The following is a 19,899-nucleotide window of genomic DNA, read 5'->3' as shown; positions in this document are numbered from 1 at the left end:
AAGCAAACTGTTTGCAAGGCTCATCCTTTGGTTAGGTTACAAAAATACAGTTCAGTTCAGTTTAGTTTAGTTTAGTTAACTTGGGGTTATTCTGTTTTATGCCCCAAGGATCTTGGTAATCAAATGGAGGGAGCCCTTAAAACAAGGCAGGCTAAAACCAGGAACTATTCTGCATTCTTTAAATCTCATGGCATTCTCACAGTTATCCTCTTGGAATAAAATAGCATCAGCTGAGCCAATAGCACATATGGTATCAGCTGATTTGACCTGTGAAAAATTTCAAAATGTATACAAAAAAAGATTAAAAGCTAATTATTAGCCCTAATGGAATTTAATTCATCATTTTAACATTCATACTTAACCGGAGTAAGATACTAAGATAAAGCTTTTTGAAGTATTATTACTCTTAGCATGGAAATGTTTTTAAATGTTAATTTAAATTTAAATGTTTTAAATGTTTATAAAAATTTGCATTCAACCATTTATTTGTATATGCTTTTTAGCAACACACAAATCCAAAAGAGATTTTTTTCAATTGATAGAGAAAGATGCCAATAGATGAGGCTACTATGAATTGCAACCGTACATCCAGCTGGGCTTCAACCTTAATTATTATGGAAGCCATACCACATTCCATATTTCATTTGATCCTGCTTTTATTATCAGCCATCCAAAGCCAAAGATTTTCTAATATAAATATAAATAGACGGGAGAAACTATGAAGGATACCTATCGGATCTACTAAAACCAGATTTCAATAGGACCTGACTTGCTAGTGTGGTACACTAGTTAAAATCAGAGCATATTAGTTGTGTGCTGCACTGATGAGGAACAAAAAGGCCACGTCATTAAATAGGGTTACATTCTCGGTTACTGAGAAAAAGAGTAAGTGAAATTTGATCAAGAGCCATTCTTCAAACATGCCTATGACAAGAAAATACCATTGCTATTGTGTATCTAAGATAACCTGCAGTCAGTGTTGAGTTCTACTCATTTACAGTGTTGAAAATCAATCAGCATATACACATGAAAACATCAGGGGTAAATAAGGTTAATACTGGATCCCTGATCAAAAGTAATCTTATCAGATCATGAACTGTTTTCTCTGGAAGTTCTTGATTAATATCTAGCTTTGTACGACATAACTCATTACAGTATCACGTTGTGCCTGTTTAACAGCATGTTCATGTACAAGTGCTACTGGTAACCAAAGTCAAATCAGCCTGGGGAGGTTCCCAAGATGAGTGATTATTTTTCTCTTCACGTCACAATTCGCTATCCCTTCAGTTTGCTCCTTTGCTGTGGAAGAAGCATTACTAACAAGCCCAGCATCTGAGCAGTGTGACGTGGAGGTTTGATATGTACCCTTCAATACCCAAATGCACTAGCATGGCCATTTCTGGAATTGCACTATAAATCAGAGCAGCGTGAAAATACACACCATTTTTTCTTTTCTGCTTTTTCCTCCACCTTGGAAATTTTTTTCTTTGGTTGCAATCCAGCTGACATTGCAAGCACCACAAACAGCTTTGCCAACAAAATTGGTAGGACACATTAGTAATGGCAAACCTACCGTGAGGGTACGGGGGGCAGCAATATTTCAACTAGTATTGCTGTAAGAACTTTTTAATCTCAAACCAAATGACAGTCAAGAAAAGTCACATTTGATTCTCATAATAGCAGGACAGTCCTACAGAAAGCTTGTGGCTGAAACTGTGTCTGACCCATATTTTATTCATATGGCAAGGGTCCTTGTTCCACGTGCAGGGAAGCTATACTAACTGCAGACAGTTCCAGGAACAGACTAACCAGACGGTAGTCTTTTTCCCTAATTTCCAGCTCAGTTCTTCCCAAGCACACAGTCAATGATGCCACTTAGATATAAGGTCCTTGGACATTGGCTGAGCTCCCATGGGCATCAGTGGAAGTCCTGTAAACCAAAAGTGCCCAGCACGTTCATCTGGCAGAGTTGTGAACTAGCACATTTGAAAGGCAGGAATGTCAATATGAGTGGAGAATGAGTAAAAGGGTTACTCTGAGGACTTTATGTAAGGTAAGACACCTCTTAGACTTGCAATGTATCTATCTGACTGATTTTAAGACTCATTCTCTCCTGAAGGACTCCTACAAAATATTTCCCATAAGGGACACAGTGCACTTAGTGCTTTTACATATGAGAAAAGTATATTTTGAGTGTACCTGTTGATAGTAGGGCAGAACCTGTTTATCACACCAACTTCTGCATTTGCTTTGACTTCAATCTAACTATAGGCCTGAGTAAGGAAACATTAATTGAATCTTGGCATACCAGTGAGGAATAATAGATGAAAAAAAACAAAAGCTTGCTTGTAGAACTACGGACCACAGGAATGGAAGACCCTCACCCGACAGCATGACAACGGATGTAGTCATAATGCATGCTTTACAGAGAAAATAAATGACTCTAACGAAGTGACTTGTTTTTGCCTTATCATGTGGGTTTTGCATCCTTTTCACCATAGACAGTCAGCGTGCTAGGGACCCATTTTGGCAACAGTTATTTCCTGTTCTACCGTCACAACTGATAAAGTATGGACAACCCCATTTCATTTAACACAAGCCAACCCTCTATCAAGTTGCTCGGAAAAGTTCTTATTCGCAGCCTCCTCTGGTAATAGCAAACTGGTGGCTGAAGGCAATCAGGGACTCCATCACAAATAGAAACAGCTGCTTCTTCTGCTTGTTAATTGTAAAGAAGATAGTGCCATGCCAAAATTTATTAAAAATAGATGGCATTAGTTTTTAAAAAAGGCTTGGAGATCTTCCAGAGACCCTTTTAGCTAATCTTTCAATGCACTGAGTGGTTTACAGCTAAGTGAGCTAAGTTATTCAGCTAATTGGCAAGTAGGTAAAGTAACTTCTCTTTTCCTTTCTGGATAGAGAGACAAACAATTTTGGGAAATCTGTAAATGTTCAGTGAAACACGCATTATATCTGACTTCAGTGTTCAACTTAGAGCTTTTTTTTTAAGTAAAGAAAATCCACACTTCATCTACTAAAAAGAGACACCAGTATGCTTCTGGTATCATTTTAATTGCCAGAACACAATCATTAAATTTAAAGGATTATACGCAATAAACAAATTGGCAATAATGGTATTAGTAGTTTCTTTTTGCTTCTGTTAGGTGGGATTGTGATCAACTCTCTTGGCATCTAAGAGAAGCCTCTCCCTTTTTAGTTAGTCCCAGAGTACTAATGAAATCTGAAAGCAAGAGGTGTGAAATCCCACTGCTGGAAAAATCAATATCAAAGCTCTTAAAGTTTTAGTGGTATTGGTCTATAGTTTGATGTTCCTCATCACTTCCCTCTAAGAATTGTATTTCTCTAATCAGGCAAGTCCCCTTTTTACTTTAATCAGTAAGTAAAAGGCAGTAAAAAGTGGCCCTACCTGATTGTAAAGGATAGATGATTGCAAAGAACTAGAAATAAAAAGCAAGTTCCTTTATTTGTTCATTTTCATCACAGTACTGTCTGCTTCTGCAGCCAGTAAACACTGGTGTTCAACATAGAAGTCAGTATATGTTATATTTATACAGGCATATTTGGCATATTTGCATAGAACTCAAGTTTCTTTTTCCAAGAATCAATTATTGCTTGTTTGAAAATGTACGTGTCAGGCAAGGACAATGAATTCCCATCAGAATTTTGCTAAGAAAACATTATATTCAATATTATCATCATTATCAGCAGCAGCGTTTTTTACCTTCATGACAAACCAGATTTGGAAACCTATACGAATTAAGGGCTTGCCAGTGATAAAACTGTTATAGATACACTGACTCCTACCAAATGTGGCTCTTTTCTTTTCATGTAAAGACACAAGAAATGCACCTCAAATCCAACCTCCCAAAATGTGGGCAGAAGCCTTAAAAATCTGTATCACATGCATTAATATGAAACAAAACATGAGTAACACTTTAAACGCTACACATTTACAAGTCATATATTTAGGAATCTAAGGACAGGGACAAGTCCATGACAGGACTGAGCTACTTTTAATGCAAATGCTCCATTTTTACAATTTTACAACTATAGATAGTATTAGAGCAAATAATTATGATGTGGCTGAAATGCATACACAAACCATGGGGTGTGTCTAAAGAAAGTACTTGATTATGTTAAAAAAAAAAAAAAAAGAAGAACCACCACCAAACAGATTAATTCATGGAATTTAGACACACAAATGTTCTGGAGACATGAGAAGCAGGAGCTCAGGGAGGTGCTCCTCACACGACTGACTGCCACGCAGTCATAAGTGTATTTTCACTGTGACAGCCCGTAGGGACATTCAGTAAGTTTTGATAAGACCCATCATAGAGGATGCCAATCCCTTGTGCATACATTAATAGGTAGCTTGGTATGCAGGACCTGCAAACAACTGGATGTCTGAAAAGTCTTGAGTGAGTCTCACCGAGACCTAAGTGGTGTCCAGCCAATCCTTATTAACATTCTAGAGGCCAAAGGAGTTGGACATAACAATTTTCTTCTGTCTTCTAATATTCTTCTATCAGGTTAGTTTATTTTCCCTCTCCTTGACTACAAAAATTATCACTCTTGTCCTTCCCAGAACTTACTTCTTCAACTCTATCATCACAGCAATTTATTCTCACCACAGATACCGTAAATGTGTTTTGAGCTCTCTCTCTCTCTCTCTCGTATCACTTAATTCCATTTTCCATTATAGAAGCAATTATGTGATCAGAAAGCACCTGAGAGAACTAAAAAGTCAATAGTCCATAATTGATTGCAAAAGGAGCTAGGACCAGATGAGAAGTTGCAATCTTAGAGAATGCATACTGACCATTTTGTCCACATGTGGTTTTACTGTTTTTTATATGCACTCTCTGTTTATACTGGATCAGCATTTCTCCTTGCCATCCCTCACCCTCCCACCTCACCTCCATATGCCTACAGTGCAATCACTAAATCTGTATCTTGGATGTCCAAGATGGGACTGAGGTTTACAGCAACCTGTAGCTAATTCAAATGCAAATAGCAGTAGATCCAGGAACCAATCTGGCTGAAGGTGATTAACAAAAGCCGGTAGTTCATTTTCAGATCATCATAGAGCCAGGAATACATTAGCCCTGGCACAAGGGAAGGGGTAGTTTCACAGCAGTAGCTGGTGTAGACCCAGTGTCAACAGAACAGGCCCGGATGACCTGAGGACTGACTGAGTTGTCAAACTGCAGAGCCAGATGCTACCCAGCCTCAGAGAAACTGTCACGTCCAGCTCACAAAGCTTTGGATATTCAATAAATCATCGTCAACCGAGGATAGAGCGCTACATACACCTTTGGCAAAAAAAGTTGCCAAATGGGGACAAATATGACAAGCAGCATGCCCCTCTGCAAAGGCGTTTGGCATGTCTAGTGGCACGGTCACTGGATGGAACACAGAACTTCCCTTTTCAACTAGGGACACAGAACCAATGTATAAATAATGTGGGTACAGTGAGGTACAAAACTAATCTCCCTTCACTTGTACCACAATGCCCTCCTACAGTCCTGCATGTCAGTAAAGTCACTGACCTCAATGAATTCCAATAACGGGTATTCGCACAAATAATAAAAATAAAATGTTTGCTCTCCAAATTCCAGGTTAACTGTTCCTACCTTTAGTTTTGTTCCGATGTGCGGTGCAACAATTAGAACTGTAAAAATAAAGAGAAATTGCTAGGAGGAAAATTTTCTTTGTAAAAGGCGTTCTCACCTGAAGATGTGAGCTATAGTGTCAAGTATGTCCAATAGTAACATTCCCCCCCATTTCTTGCAAAAATAAAAACTACCTATTAATATAAGTTAAAAAAAGACTGGGGGTGATATTATGTAAACCTGTTCCATGACACCTTCTTGTCATCATGTATTTCAAATACACAGTTTGAAAACAAGCTGGCACGTTTGATTATTCAATGGTGTCAAAATAATGCAATAAGGTTCAAAAGCCCGCAGCCCGCTTATAAAGGATTCGGAGAGACCTAATTATCACTGCTTCTTGCTATCGATCAATATGCCACGATGCAGCATCCTCTGTCTAAGTTGGATTGCCTGGGAAGAAGGTTCACTGCTTTGTGTGCTACTGACATAGGTGCTGAACAATGTAGGTGGTGAAAATTGCCATATGGTCAGTATTAAATGAAAGCTGTGCTGCTATAAATCAAATAACGTTGCTGGCTGTCATCACTGGAAATACACAATCACTTTCCAAAAGGGCCAAAGGCTGCTACTTGTTTTGTCTTTGCACTGGGCTACAGCTCAAAAACTAATTTCCCAGCCCTCACACAAAAAATATATTAAATTTTACAGCAGTAGATTAAACACTGTATCTATCTACTTAGTCTACTTGTTTCCACAGTCTGGTAAGTCACAGTCCTCTAACTAAATCTCATTCCTCTGAAATATACCCGTATGCCAGTCACTGAAAGTTATTCTATAGAATAGCAAAATTTGTAATGACATGTAAAGAAAGGGAATATTTTATTAAATCAACAGTTTCAACTTCAAGGCAAAACAAGCAATAAGAAAAGGCTTAGCTTCCAAATACTTCATCAAAGGAACCTTAAATCTTATCAAAAAGGTGTTTTTAGAATGCAAAAATTCGAAGAGTGTAATAAATTTAGAATCCTGTATAACGTATTGGTGAGTGTTCCTCCTCTCTGTCACATAAATATTGCTTTCCACTGCCATCGATAAAATTATTTCCTCATTCTGGAAAGTTACAGAATCTCTCACCATGCGAATAACTGTTCCTTTCCTCACGAAAGAGAAAATTGGTACCTCTTTGTACAGAATACACAAAACAAAGGGCGGGTTTGAAAGCTCTACAGGTGAAAACTGGATTACAGTAAATGATGTCTGTAAGTCGGGTTGTGGGACTGGGGGAAGCACTTTCTGCAGTGTTTCAGCACATCAGCATCAAACAGATGGTGTTCAGAAAGCATTTTTAAATGCCCTCTCAGATCCCTGTCCAGAGCTAGAAAGTCGCTTGGCAGCAGCATAAGCAACGCTAAATTGCATCATTTGAAGGATAAAAACAACACCCTTTGCTTGTGGATTTAAGTCTGTTCTCAAACCTGAGACAGGACCATTCATCTTGGGACAGTAGCAGGACACCCTCCTGGGACATGGAGGATGACAACAGAAGACTCAAAGTGCTGTCAACAAGGCAAGGGAACTATGAGAAGACAGAGGATTTGGGGTGCATGAAAGGTTGTCAACAAGGATCTCTGTTTCCCAAGCTGATGTAGCAATCTGTTTACTCAGGGGGCTTCTGTTCACAGTGATGAAGTAGCCTAGCAGTAGTGGCATGGTTCCTTCAGAAACATATGACCAAGCACTTGGAAAAGTCTGGATGTTCATTGTAAGCAACATGGAGACCGCCCACCCTGGTACACAGAGATGCCCACCCAGTTCCACTTGTTCAAAAAGACAGAAATAGAGATGTACAGAAATATCCATATATACACACAGCCCATGCAGCAGCACAGAAACACCCGTGTACAAACTCCCTTCACTTCCCAATGCACACAAACTTTTCTCTACCTGAGAAGACACGTCTGAGGTCATTCCCATACTCCACCAAGGAGCGCTACAATGGCAACAGAGCAGCCCAGCCTACACGCAAAAGGAAGAGCTTCATGTGGCAAGCCACATACTGAAGACAGACCAGGAAGAGGACAAAAAAGGTGCAGGATAAATGCCACTACAGCAGCTTTAAAGGGGAGGAACTTGAAGCGCTAGAAAGAAGGAAAACACACAACCTTGTGGAGCTCAGGACAGATTTCACTGCCCTTCAGACTTCTACACTTGGCAGCACCCACGGTTGCCTCTACCTAGAGGCACTCTGGACCTGTGAAAAACTATTAAACAATTAAAGGTTGTCATAATGTTAGCTGACACCCAGCTACATATTCTGTGTGGCAAAATGCCATGCCATTCACCCAACTAATTAATAAAAAGCAAACAAATGATACAAACAAGAAAAGCACAGAAAATTCCTCTTATCTGGTAGCATCTGATTTCCAACTGAAAAATACAAACTAATACAAACTAAAATATAAGGCAAGACTACTCATTTTTTATTGAAGGATGGAGAACAGTCTCTAAAAATTCACACCAGCCTGTGAGAGTGTTAAATGTTAGTTTGCTACGGAGAAAACTAAATTTCACAGTGAACTATGATCAAACTTCTCCAATAGTGAAAAAGCATGAAGACCATAAAACAGAACACTGCAGTATTCATATGACATCATAGGGTATGGAATTAAAATGTAGACCAATTGTTAGCACACTAAATGGAGAAATGAGGGATTTTTTATCGGCAGATCTTACGAATGTGTTTCATACAGAAAAACTCGGCTTTTACAAATAATACAAAACAACGAAGTATTAAAATCCAGAGATGCCATGGAGTACAACACACTAAAAGATGAAGTGTTTTTCTCATATGGCTTGTTCCTTCAATGCTAAGATAAAGAGACAGAGACAGAGAGAGACAGACAGACAGATGAACTTACAGTTTACAAGCAGAAGGTGAATCCTACCTAGCAGGCAGTTTTTTCATAACACCCCACACACACATTTCCTTGAAATGCTTTTGATAAAATTGAAGCAATACAAGACCATATATAAAATGAAGTAAATCAATAACGAGTTTTCCTTACTTTTACTCTTCTGATTCTCTCCACCATCTGAACTGGGGAGAGTGAGGGAGCGTCTGTGTGGTCCTAGATGCTGGCGGGGGTTAAAGCATGACACTGTGCCATTATAGACACATCATTCACATGGCTCCATTCTAGTATCTACAATTCAGAACTTATATAGTGGCATTGCCTGGCATCCCCTTTTTCTTCAAAAGAGAAGTCACTCCATGTTTTGGCAATGAACATATTAAAATCAGCAATTAGGCTCTCCAGGACAGAAAAGGTATGGAAGGAGAAATACTGGGACTCTACCATGTTAATTTTGTTTAGGCAATCACTGAGCTATGACAAGATCAGTCTCCTGCCTGTGGCGCTCTCAAGGGTAGAAGGTATGGCAATCCATCAAGCTTGAGCAACAACCCGAACTCACAGCGCCTACATCAGTGCTGTCTGATACAGACAATTATTTTGACATCTGGTGGGTTTGATCCATATTTTCCCAAATATCCTTCAGTATGAACAAATAGGGAATATAATAAAGTATCACTCTTACTTGCACTGCATTAGTGGTGTGATAGTTCAAATCTTAAAATAAACGAAATATCTTAAACATTCTCAAAACCAGTCTGTCATAGCTGCATTCAGACCAAAAAAGTAAAATTGGAAAGAAGGATCTCAACTTCCTCTTGGAAAGAAATACCCTGGGGGGTGGAGGGGGAGTATTTCCTCCCTTGCCAAGGAACCAATGAAACATAAATCCACGCAGGCTTGTTCCCTGTGCTGAAGGAAACAAACAGCTGTGTTCCACTTCAGTAAGCAATATATTAAAAGAGTTGGTGGGGATGGGTCGTGGGAGAGGGCAGAGGGACAACCTGAAGATGTCCCTTGCCCCTAAGCACCTTTTGTAAATTGAACTAACTGAAGTTATGATAGTTGGACTCGATGATCAGAAGGGTCTTTTCCAATCTAAATGATTCTATGATTCTATGATTCTAAGTTTCAAGTCTATCTCAGTTATCACCCTAACTCTCCCCCAAGTCCCATGGTACTGATAAATTACAGTTAGTAGGAGGAAAACCTAGCATTGCTTCCCAGTAACACTCAAAAATGCTATATTTGGATTAGAGTAGCCACCTCAATTAAGTACTTCAAAGTGTTTAACATGGAGGCAGTGGGAAGAAGGAGAACAGGTATTCCTAATGGAAAAATTGTAGCCCTGTAATTAATCTACTGTAATTAATCTATGTCAAAGTTCTCCTAACCCCAAAAGAAATAGTTTAGAAAGAATGATTAAAACTTTCAGATGTTATTTAATAAACGTCCAAGAATAAAACCAGATGACTTCCAAGCTCACAAAACATAAAGACTGCAGGAGCTGGAACTTCACTGCACAGTGCAGAATCTGCTGGGAACAGCAGCAAGGATGCGAATGATCCTTCAGTGTGCCAAGAGGATGAGGCTGCTGGGAGAGTGCTCTCTGCTGCTGGGAGAGTGCTCTCTGCTAGGACAACTTTGCCCACCAAAGAAGAGAATTCCACGGTTTAAAAAGACAACAGGGCAATTTGGACATAATGCTTTTTACAGTTCAGAAAGGAGTTGGCTTTTTCAACACAGAATTTATTAATGCTAGAAATACCAGAATCTAATGGATGTAGCAAAAGCTGTGTCACAGAAGTGAATACTATGTACACAAAGATTAATAGTAATATTTCCTCTATATCAGTAAGTACAGGATAAAACTTTATCCCAGTGTCCCTGTTATAACAGATATTTTATAACTAGAATAACCATAGAGCTGAAAAGTATCACGGGTCACTAAGCAGTTTAACCAAAAGCAGTTTAACCAGTAAGCAGTTTAACCACTAAGCAGTTTAACCAAAAATACCACATAACCGTCAGATGTTGAAGTCAAGCAAAAATTCATGTCAGTATCCCACATTATCTGTAGAGCTCATTCCTTAGTATTGGCAACCTCTCATTGTATCTCTCTGAAGAGATAGGGACCACTGCGAATGGCACTTCTCAAGGTTTTCAGATTTCTGAATCACTAGTGAAGACAGAATTAATATTAAAAGTGTTATGAAGGGATGATGAAGTGTATCTGATCTACTTGAATGTGGTTCCATTGGAATGAAGCAGAGAAGGAGATATTGTATACTTTTTACATTGAGTTAGATCATGCCCCAGATAAAACATTCTGACCACAAATACTTCATCTGGATACAAGATACAAGATTTCCACATTCCTGAATACATTCTCTTATACTTTTAAAATCTACAGTGTAGAATATTTACTTTTCCTAAATGAGTTAACCACCTTCTGACGTGTCTGAAAGCTGAAAAATCAGTGTTCCAGCATTTGAACTTGTTATTCTCAACAAACGTTTAGCATACAGAACAAGTGACAGAAGGTAACATTTGTCATACTGTGAATTAATTGCTTTTAAAGGGAAATAGTGAACGTACATCTCTATCTGGCATTTTGGCTATGTTTTCACCTGAAGAGCTTTAGCTTTGGCTTTTAAATAGCTTACTGTCTTTACAAAGAGCAGGCACAGAATTATGGATGACGTTGATGCTACAGTCTTTCCCAGAAGGCCTATGTATCACAGGCAAGACCATCAGATGTTTTCAGCACATCCTCATAGGAAAATATTTTAAATTCTGTAAGATCTCTGTCCAGATGAAAAGTCAATAACAGATAGTGTGTTCTGGACACAGAAATGTAGCATCACCTGGGGGGATAGGAAGTATAAGTTGCTTTGGAATCTCAGCTAAAGGGCCCCACACTTTAATAAACCCAGAGTTGTGAGCGTGTAGGTGTTGGATTACACACATCAATAGGAAGAGAATGATTTCTGGAGGCACTTATGGAGAGATTTTGAATTATGGTACTTATCAGGCCCCAGGGAGCATTTTGGCAAGTTTTTGAAATGCACTCATGAATTCCTCATGCACATTTTGGAGACAGCTACAGTGACTGAAGCATGGAGGGTCGAATGACCCTTTGCTGTTTCATCACATGCCATTTCCAGCGCAAAAGCAGGGCTTCTCAGAGCAGCAACATGTGCAGCCTGCAGAGCACAAGTCCTTGCTGTCAGTGGCTGACACATCTCATGGCCTGTAACAATGCCTCTTCAGTAACTGACTGTAACTCTGGGGTGAAAGCCTGGCCACATTTATATCATTTGAAATATTAAAAAGATTTTACAGGACCAGTATTCCACTTTGTTGCTTGGGGTGGCATCTGAATTTAATGTTATCTGAGCTGAAACAAGATGCAAGCAATTAAGATGAGAATAATGCATTCAAGGGGAAAAGACCTTGTTCTGAGAAACTACTGTCAAGCACAAGTACAAGCACTTGGGTACGCAAATTTCTAAAGACAAGGAGGGGGATTCTCCATCTCCAGACATTCTCAGAATGGGTTAGACAAACATCTGTCAGAAATGGTTTATCTGCAGTTATGCTGCCTCAGGGTTAGCAACTAAATGATATCTGGAGGCCCTTCCCAGCCCCATTTCCTATTACACTCCCTCTGTAGGCAAACACATGCGTGCAGTTCTGGGAGAGGAGGTCCCTGGTGAGAATCATCAGCTCACCACACAAGTCAGTCACAAGAGCTATTTCTGTTCGCTCTCCTGTGGTGTCTTTTTACAGCTGTGCTGTAGCTGGTTTTGGTGGGCAAAAAGAAGGTTCCTTCTGTCTCACAATTTAGAACAATATTCTGTCACTACGCTCAAAAGAAGGTCCATGAATCTACACAAGACATTGGTTCAGTGATTCTACCTCATTGTTTCAGAACCAGAAGCCTTCTCCAGGACTGGCTGATAATTAATTACAAGAAAAATAAAGTGAAGCTCAAATATAATACAGATACTATTCATTCAATAAAGATAAACTAGTTGGAGAGTGTGTCAAATTCTACAGCAGAACATCTTCTGGAATAGCAGCTGGCATATTAATCACTAAACCATTGCCATCTTCCAACAACAGGGAGCTTTGTAGATTAAGTTCCAGTTCTCAATAATGCCGTGTTTATACATTTGTACTGTTTTTTAAGTGAGAACACCACTAGACTTCTTTGCTGGTTGAACTGAACGTGAAGTCCAGTACAGGGTTTTCACTTGACAGTGCACCTTGATAGAGGAAACTTCTAGTGACAACATATACTAAAATTTGTCACACATTCTCTCAAGCAGACAAAAAAAAAAAAAGAGTATCTGACTGTACTATCAAAAGAAAGAGAAAAAAACCTATCAAACTAAATTCCATTTGGCTATGCTTTAGTTTTATATAACATGTCGTCAGGAAACAAAGCCGCAATCAAAGTCATAAGGAAGTCTGTCAGAATTCTAACTTACAAAGATTTGTCTTCTTTTAACCAGCAACTTGGTAATTAAAAGTAATTAAAATGTATTTGACTAATATAGTAGTAAGTAAGCTAATGCTGTCAAACCAGTGGTCTGTTTAAACTTTACTAGATTAACCTCAAACTTCTGCACTTTCATCTAAAATTGTAAAGGGCCAAAATATCTACAACACAAGATACTTGCATTGCCTAACTACTTGCTGCCTAATCCGAGGAAAGCAGAAGCCAGGGCCAAGCGTGAAGGAGCACCAAACTTCTATAAGCACAGGAAGAGCCATTTGCCTCTGAACACAGATTTTTGCACATCTTTTTTTGTTGGGAAGCTGCCTGGAAGTAGCCATACAAACCTACTAAAAACATGGTAACTTCACGGTTAATGCACTTGCTGCAGAGAAGTCCAGGTCACTGTAAACTATCCCAGGGAGCTTTTCTGCATTTTACATTAATAGTTCATTGGATGAAATGTAAAGCATGTCCACATATAGCCAGAGCAATGAAACAATAGTGTCACACCTACGCGTGCGAGTTGGCTTTCATTTAGTTCATATATCTCTATGAGTTTAGCTGTTGCAATACAGAATTTCCCTCCCTCTCTAAGAGAAATGTAGACATACCCGAAGCAATATTCCAGGCAGCAGGAAACAAGTCTCCCTCCCTCTTCTGTAATTACTGGCTCAGGAGAAAGAGACTTAAAGTGCGAATAAAGCCATATTTTTAGGAAGCGTATTCCCACAGGGTTAGAAGCTTTTGCTAATACTATATGTGCACAGTACAGCTGGTTGTTATGCAAGTGCTTTTAAATTATTGCTTAAGTTTTCAAGATAAGGATATGCTCAGAGAAATCTTCCACTGGATAATTTTCTGTTTCATTTTAATAACTTCCGCACTTAAATTTTTCCCCAGTTCTCCATCAGCCACACCTACAAAGGCTAGAGCTAGGCACTGGGGTAGCAAGAGGTCACTCTTTCAAATCTGTCAAATGATGAAGTTACTTGATATGAGCAGTACAGAAGGGAATTTATTAATATTACTGTGCTATTGAAATGAATAAAGATACATTAAGGTTGCTTTTAAGATTATCCAGATAAAGTATTAAGGGTGTGAAGGTCTTAAAAGGAAGCAGCAGAAACTCATATGACAATAAAAACCATTTTATTATAAACTGGTGTTTGAAAGGAAGACAGCTGCTTATTAGACAAGCTACATGCGTTTTTATATACTGAGATATATTTGTATTTTTTTCATTAATATGTACTGTTGAGAATGCTATGGACCTACATCATTGCATTAGTAAACGTTTCTAAAACCTAAGCTGTAAACATGTGGCTAGGAAAAATGTATCTGTTTATCATGACTCTTTTTCCATCAAAAAGCCCTAATTGAATAGCATCAGAAATGAGCCATGAAGTGTCTTCCTGAAAAGTACTAAATCTACTCTGTTCCATGCAACTAGAGAGAAGCACATTTCTACGTAGCTTAACACTGAACGTTTTGTGATGACTTTGAAGTGTCTGGTGCAGAGTCAAAAGCAAAACAAAACAAACCCACCTTGATGCTCTTGCCAAAATAACTGGAGCAGCGTCAACAAGAGGAGCTTGCACAGCTGACTCTCCATTCAATTAGGCACCATGGCAGCAGAGTTTATTCCATAAGCAACTAACAAATGGAAACTGCTTCCTGAAGCTAAAAAGGTCAAACAGAAAATGAGTAAGGCTTCCCGCGGCTCAAAGGTGAAAACAAGTTTATCACACATGCCTTCTCCATGGCCTTCCCAGCTGCTGTTTATCCTCCCCAGCCTGCTAAGCTCAGCTGCTTCTTGCCTATTAAGCGCATCTCAACCCCTCCTTGGAGTTCTCCTGACTTGTTACGCTTCATTGCCAGCTTGTTCGCAGTCAGGGTACCAGGTGGCTGCTCGTCCTCTAGAATGCCAGCAGTGGTTGCTGGGCTGAGTGCTAGCATCAGCCAAGACTGCTTGCCGTACACTTTAGAGGGAATAGTGCCAACCACAAGCGTTAAAAAATCATGAGATCACACCAAAATCATGAGAACTAAACAAAAAAAAAATTACATGGGATTTTCTGTATGTTTTAGTGTGAAAATAAAGTAACATTTTCCATGGTTTTATCCTTTATCCTTCTGCTTAGATTGTGTCTCAGAAAAATACCATTGTTCTGACCAGAGCCAAGAACAGCCAGATCTCAGGAGCCCAAGACTTCACAGCTTTTACAGCTGGAACCCGCCAAGAGTCAAGTCATCCTGTCACACTTCGAGACACTTGCACACAATTCACACTCACTAAATTATTAATCATTCTAATGAGTGTTGCTGGTACCCACTATATCCATAACTGAAAAGTTTTTCGCCCTCTGAAGACCAGAAGCAGCATTTATGTTCTGCCTTCCTGCATAAAGCTTGTGTTTCTTCCCACGTAATCAAAATATAAAACCAGACATGTCCCTGACCCAACCTCTCTGCACTACCCAGCCAAAACTGCCTTCAAGTTCTTAGATGTGCAAGAACTTCTAGAATTAAGATACTGCCAAATTCTAATTTCTTTCTCTATTTGCTGTGGGCAAGCTTAGTTCCACTGAAGTCAATGAGATTTTTCCCAGGGATTACACGTGGTCATAATTTCAACCAGAAATGGCACGAAGCAGAAAGAATGGGGCTTAACAGATGTTCAGTGAAGGAACTGGAAGAAGAAAAAAGGCATACCTACTTTATGTTTTTCAGAAGTGTCAAGGTAAAATATGAAATGCAGGCCACTATGAAGAATAAAATCCATGATAAGGAGAAATTAGTTTCAGAAGAATGTTTTACTGAGCACAACTGACTAAATATAGCATATCAGTGATAATACGCTCTCCTATATGCAAATGAGTCTCAAATATACTGCAAATATAGACAGCATAACAGATTTTCTTTATTGATGATAAAGAGCAGGGTAGGTTTAGATTAGACATTAGGAAGAAGTTCTTTACAATGAGGGTGGTGAGACACTGGCACAGGTTGCCCAGAGAGGTGGTAGAGGCCCCATCCCTGGAGACATTCAAGGCCAGGCTTGAGGAGACTCTGGGCAACCTGATCTAGTTAAAGATGTCCCTGCTTAGTGCAGGGGGGCTGGACTAGATGACCTTTAAAGGTCCCTTCCAACCCAACACATTCTATGATTCTGTGATAAATTAATGAAGCCCCTTGCTGAAATGAATTTCAAGGGACTATCCCCATAGGGTTCCAGTATGCTAAATATTTTACCCATAGGAAGTCCATACTATGATGATACATACAGCAAGTACTTCTTCATCACAATGTTACCTTCCATTTTACTTGCTCATGACTTGGGACAGACCATCCACTTTTTGTGTACTTAGCACTGTAGGTTTGCGAGACAGCAAAAAAAGTTCACGCTATGAAACATTCATGACAGACAATCCATTTTTATTTCTTAAACAAATAGATGGCTTGTTATACTGTATTTTTTAATAGTTGCAAGCAATTTCATTATATCATTATGTCTAAGATACAGGAACTAAGCGTACATAACTGAAGACAAAGGAAATTGAAAACACGCTTGACAGAATAAACAGGTAAATGAAATCAGTAAATGCAACTGCCACATCCCTTCATTTGATGTCTGTGCAAAAGCATCTTCTAAAGTTCCAAGCACACAGCATACACCAGTTAGCTTATTTTAAACAGCAAATTTGTCTCAGTAATCCACATGGGTAACTAATGCTTTATCATATATATGAAGTTCCTTTGGGCGCTTTATTTTTGCATGCATGCTCCATTCCTTATTGATATGTTCCCTTTTCAACAGAGTCTTTATTTGTTTTAAAGATCAAAGTAGATAAACTCAATACAAAGCTATTCCGCTACCCCCACGCACACTCTTTCGCTCAGCCCCCCTCCTGACCTCTCTCTGCAGGTGACTATGAGTGAACAGCTACTTCTCTGTGAGACCTGAATGGGACATACACATTGGCAGATGTGGGCGAATGCTTGAGTGTTTATTAATCTAAAAAAGAGTAAAGATTACAAAAATATAAGGAGTAGAAAACCTTAGACAAGTTAAAATACATAAAATCTCTAGGCAAAGTTTATTTTGGTCAGGCAGAGTTTAGTTTATCAAATGTCAATCCAAAATAAGAGGGGTATAAACTAAACAAAAACATTATACTAACTTTATACTAAAAGGCGACAGTTACCCTTCTTCCCTAAGGCCACTGTACCACAGTAAATACTCCAATTCAGTGCATTACAGCATCCACATATCAGAGCGGTTCCACTTATGCACTGCTGATACTAGAAAAATAATTTTATTTAAAATTATTATGTATAAACTAAAGTGAATTTTCAGGTGCAGTTTTGATTCACCATAATTTTGTTTTAATTAAATTGTTCTTCAAGAATCCCACTGATTTCACAAACCTGTGAAATCAAACAGAAAAACACAGAAATTAGGGCTAAAATTTAATGTACACAAAAACAGGATAAAAGGGAACATTTCCTTCGTTGTGTTTGCATTTTGTAAAAGTTTTCCATAATGCTGAACTCACAGTTAAATAAGCTACGTTGATCAGTATTTTCATGAATACCGATTAATTTTTATTTCTAAAATATTCAGAAGCAAATCACAGCTTCTTCACTTATATTATTTGTTCCAAGTATTCAGTGTTTTAGAGGGGTTTTCTGCTGCTTCTTTTTCAATAGGAGTAACAGATTGCAAAAAACGATCCGTGTTGCAAAAAGCATCACGCGTAATAGGCAACAGTGATGAATCAGATAAGCTGAGACAGCAATGTGTTCATTTCTGATTGTGTTCAGCTTGAAAACCTTCCCCAAAGCAAAATGGAAATTTAGCTATTACAAATATTTACATACGCATATTGAAATATTGTTTCACAAATGTTGCTGACTACAACACAACCTGCCTCCCTCCACCCCCGTGTTTGCAAAAGATGTAATGCTGCACCTGGCCTGTTACATGGATCCAGTTAGAGAAATCACGGTTATAAACTGGAAACACCGCAACCACGCTCAGTGACGCAGCTGAATGCATAAAGGTCTGTATGTTACCTTAGAAGCCTTCGCCTTGCCATTTTTAAACACCGAAGGAAATCAGGAACAGCAGCTTCACCTTTATTCACTCCTTTTGTACATATAAATATGCAACCGCTCTTTGGGAGATTAAAGAAACTTGGCATGAACAAACTACTCCCATTATCTCCAGCTAATCAATTAAATGCAACTGGAACAAGATCTTTAAGTTTCACTTTGCCAGGTGATACGCCTGGACTTCATATGATGCTGTACTGATACTCAACAGAACAAGGAACATACCATGAAAACCTCTGTATCAAAAAAAAAGAAATAAAACATAGGAAATCTTAGCAACAGTTCTTATCCTTTATTAACCTTATAGGTCTTTTTTTTGTCTTTTATACCTAATGTTTAACAACTGTTTTCCTTGGAGGCACTTCATTTAGCAGATACTCAAGCATTGTCACAGTTTGATCTTCAAGTAAAAAATTTGTCTTAAGGTGGGGAAAAGAAAAGGAAATATATGTAAGCCTGTTTCATTAGCAGATTCTTCTGGTGACTGTTACCCACAAGAACTCCAGGGACTGTGGTCTTCTCAGCTGCAGAAGGAAATGGGATGCCAGCCAGAAAACATATTCCGTGCTACCCCATATCCGTTATGGAATCCTTGACTGATGAGAAATGATATTAGCAAAATCAAATCAACTTTCAGTTGACATGAGATAGAGAAGTCTCAAGGTGGAGATGCAAGAGATGAAGGACACCCTGAAGGGGTGAAGGGATTCAGTGTGCCTGTCTCAGTCCCCCAGTAAGACAGATCTCTAGCGGTCCTCTGAGGTCCCTTTGTTTGTCTCCTTACTTCAGAGGACAAATAGCTCGGACTGGACTCTCTCACTTTTATACAGCTGAAGGTAGGTGAGATGAGTAATACCCCGACAGGCTGATCTCTCCAATATAAAAGGGAATGACAATAATTTAAAAGTAGTTAATACAAGCAGGAAGCCACCATGGACTTGGGGAAAATAACTGAAAAACTACAGCCATTGTAAATTTAGCAAAATCACACCAGAAAGTAACAAAGATAGACATTAGAATTGGGGACCAGACTCATGACACATTTTAGAAACATTAATTGGTGATTTCTCATAGCTTTGCTGTTAGTTATCACATTTTATCATCCCACTTCACAGATCAGGGAAATAAGATCGAGAAAATAAGGGCTGTCCAGATCTTGCTGTAACACTCACACTGGCACCACACATTGCCAAACAAGATTTAACCAAAATGAACACAAGTCACACATCAAGGATTAACCCTCCTCTCTTCTCTCTCTCCCCCAGTCTCCACATTCATGGATTTTCTCCCTGACAGGGTCAAGAACAGCCACCATAACTATGTCACAAAATCTTAACCTTTTCCATTACAGAGCTTTTCCTACTTGAATTTGAAATGCTTCTTTCCTCTTCATGATAAAAGAGGAATTTCTACAGGTTTGGCTAAGAATAAATCTTGGCCTTGTAAAACACATTTACAGAATAGGATACTAGGAGAGCTTGGAGAATACTGGGCCAAAGGAAAAAAAAACAGATGTATTTCATGGATCCTTCACCTCCTGGTCATTTTTGCACCCTGGGATTACAGTCAAACATTCTACATTTTTTCTGGTTTCTGCAGCAATCTGGCTGCTCTGCTGGATCAATCACTCAGCTGTGGAGCCAAAAGCCTTTCAAGGCCTTATTTAATGCAAAAGGATGTACTCCTTGCTTGCTGCTCCCTGGGTCTTGCACTTCATGGGGTCATTTGC

General features: G+C 38.9%; 1 protein-coding gene across 8 annotated transcripts in view; it reads right to left on the bottom strand.

Moving 5' to 3' along the window:
* Positions 1 to 19,899, bottom strand: part of C2H8orf34 (chromosome 2 C8orf34 homolog) — a 272,204-nt gene that overhangs the window by 77,619 nt on the left and 174,686 nt on the right. Inside the window, exon 14 of one of the 8 annotated variants that reach the window (XM_074577227.1) lies at positions 16,474 to 17,483. The exons of 4 other annotated variants lie outside the window; for them this stretch is intronic. In XM_074577227.1, the coding sequence (XP_074433328.1) occupies positions 17,476 to 17,483 (8 nt within the window). In that variant the 3' untranslated portion in view covers positions 16,474 to 17,475. Of the gene's footprint in view, positions 1 to 16,473; positions 17,484 to 18,444; positions 18,767 to 19,899 lie in introns of those variants that run through there. 3 more of the 8 variants (XM_074577225.1, XM_074577230.1, XM_074577224.1) reach the window with 3 other exon arrangements.

The sequence above is a fragment of the Larus michahellis genome, chromosome 2 (genome assembly GCF_964199755.1).
Source record: "Larus michahellis chromosome 2, bLarMic1.1, whole genome shotgun sequence".
Taxonomy (NCBI): domain Eukaryota; kingdom Metazoa; phylum Chordata; class Aves; order Charadriiformes; family Laridae; genus Larus; species Larus michahellis.
The sequence above is the reverse complement of the archived record's forward strand: the minus strand, read 5'-3'. Positions and strand labels throughout refer to the sequence as shown.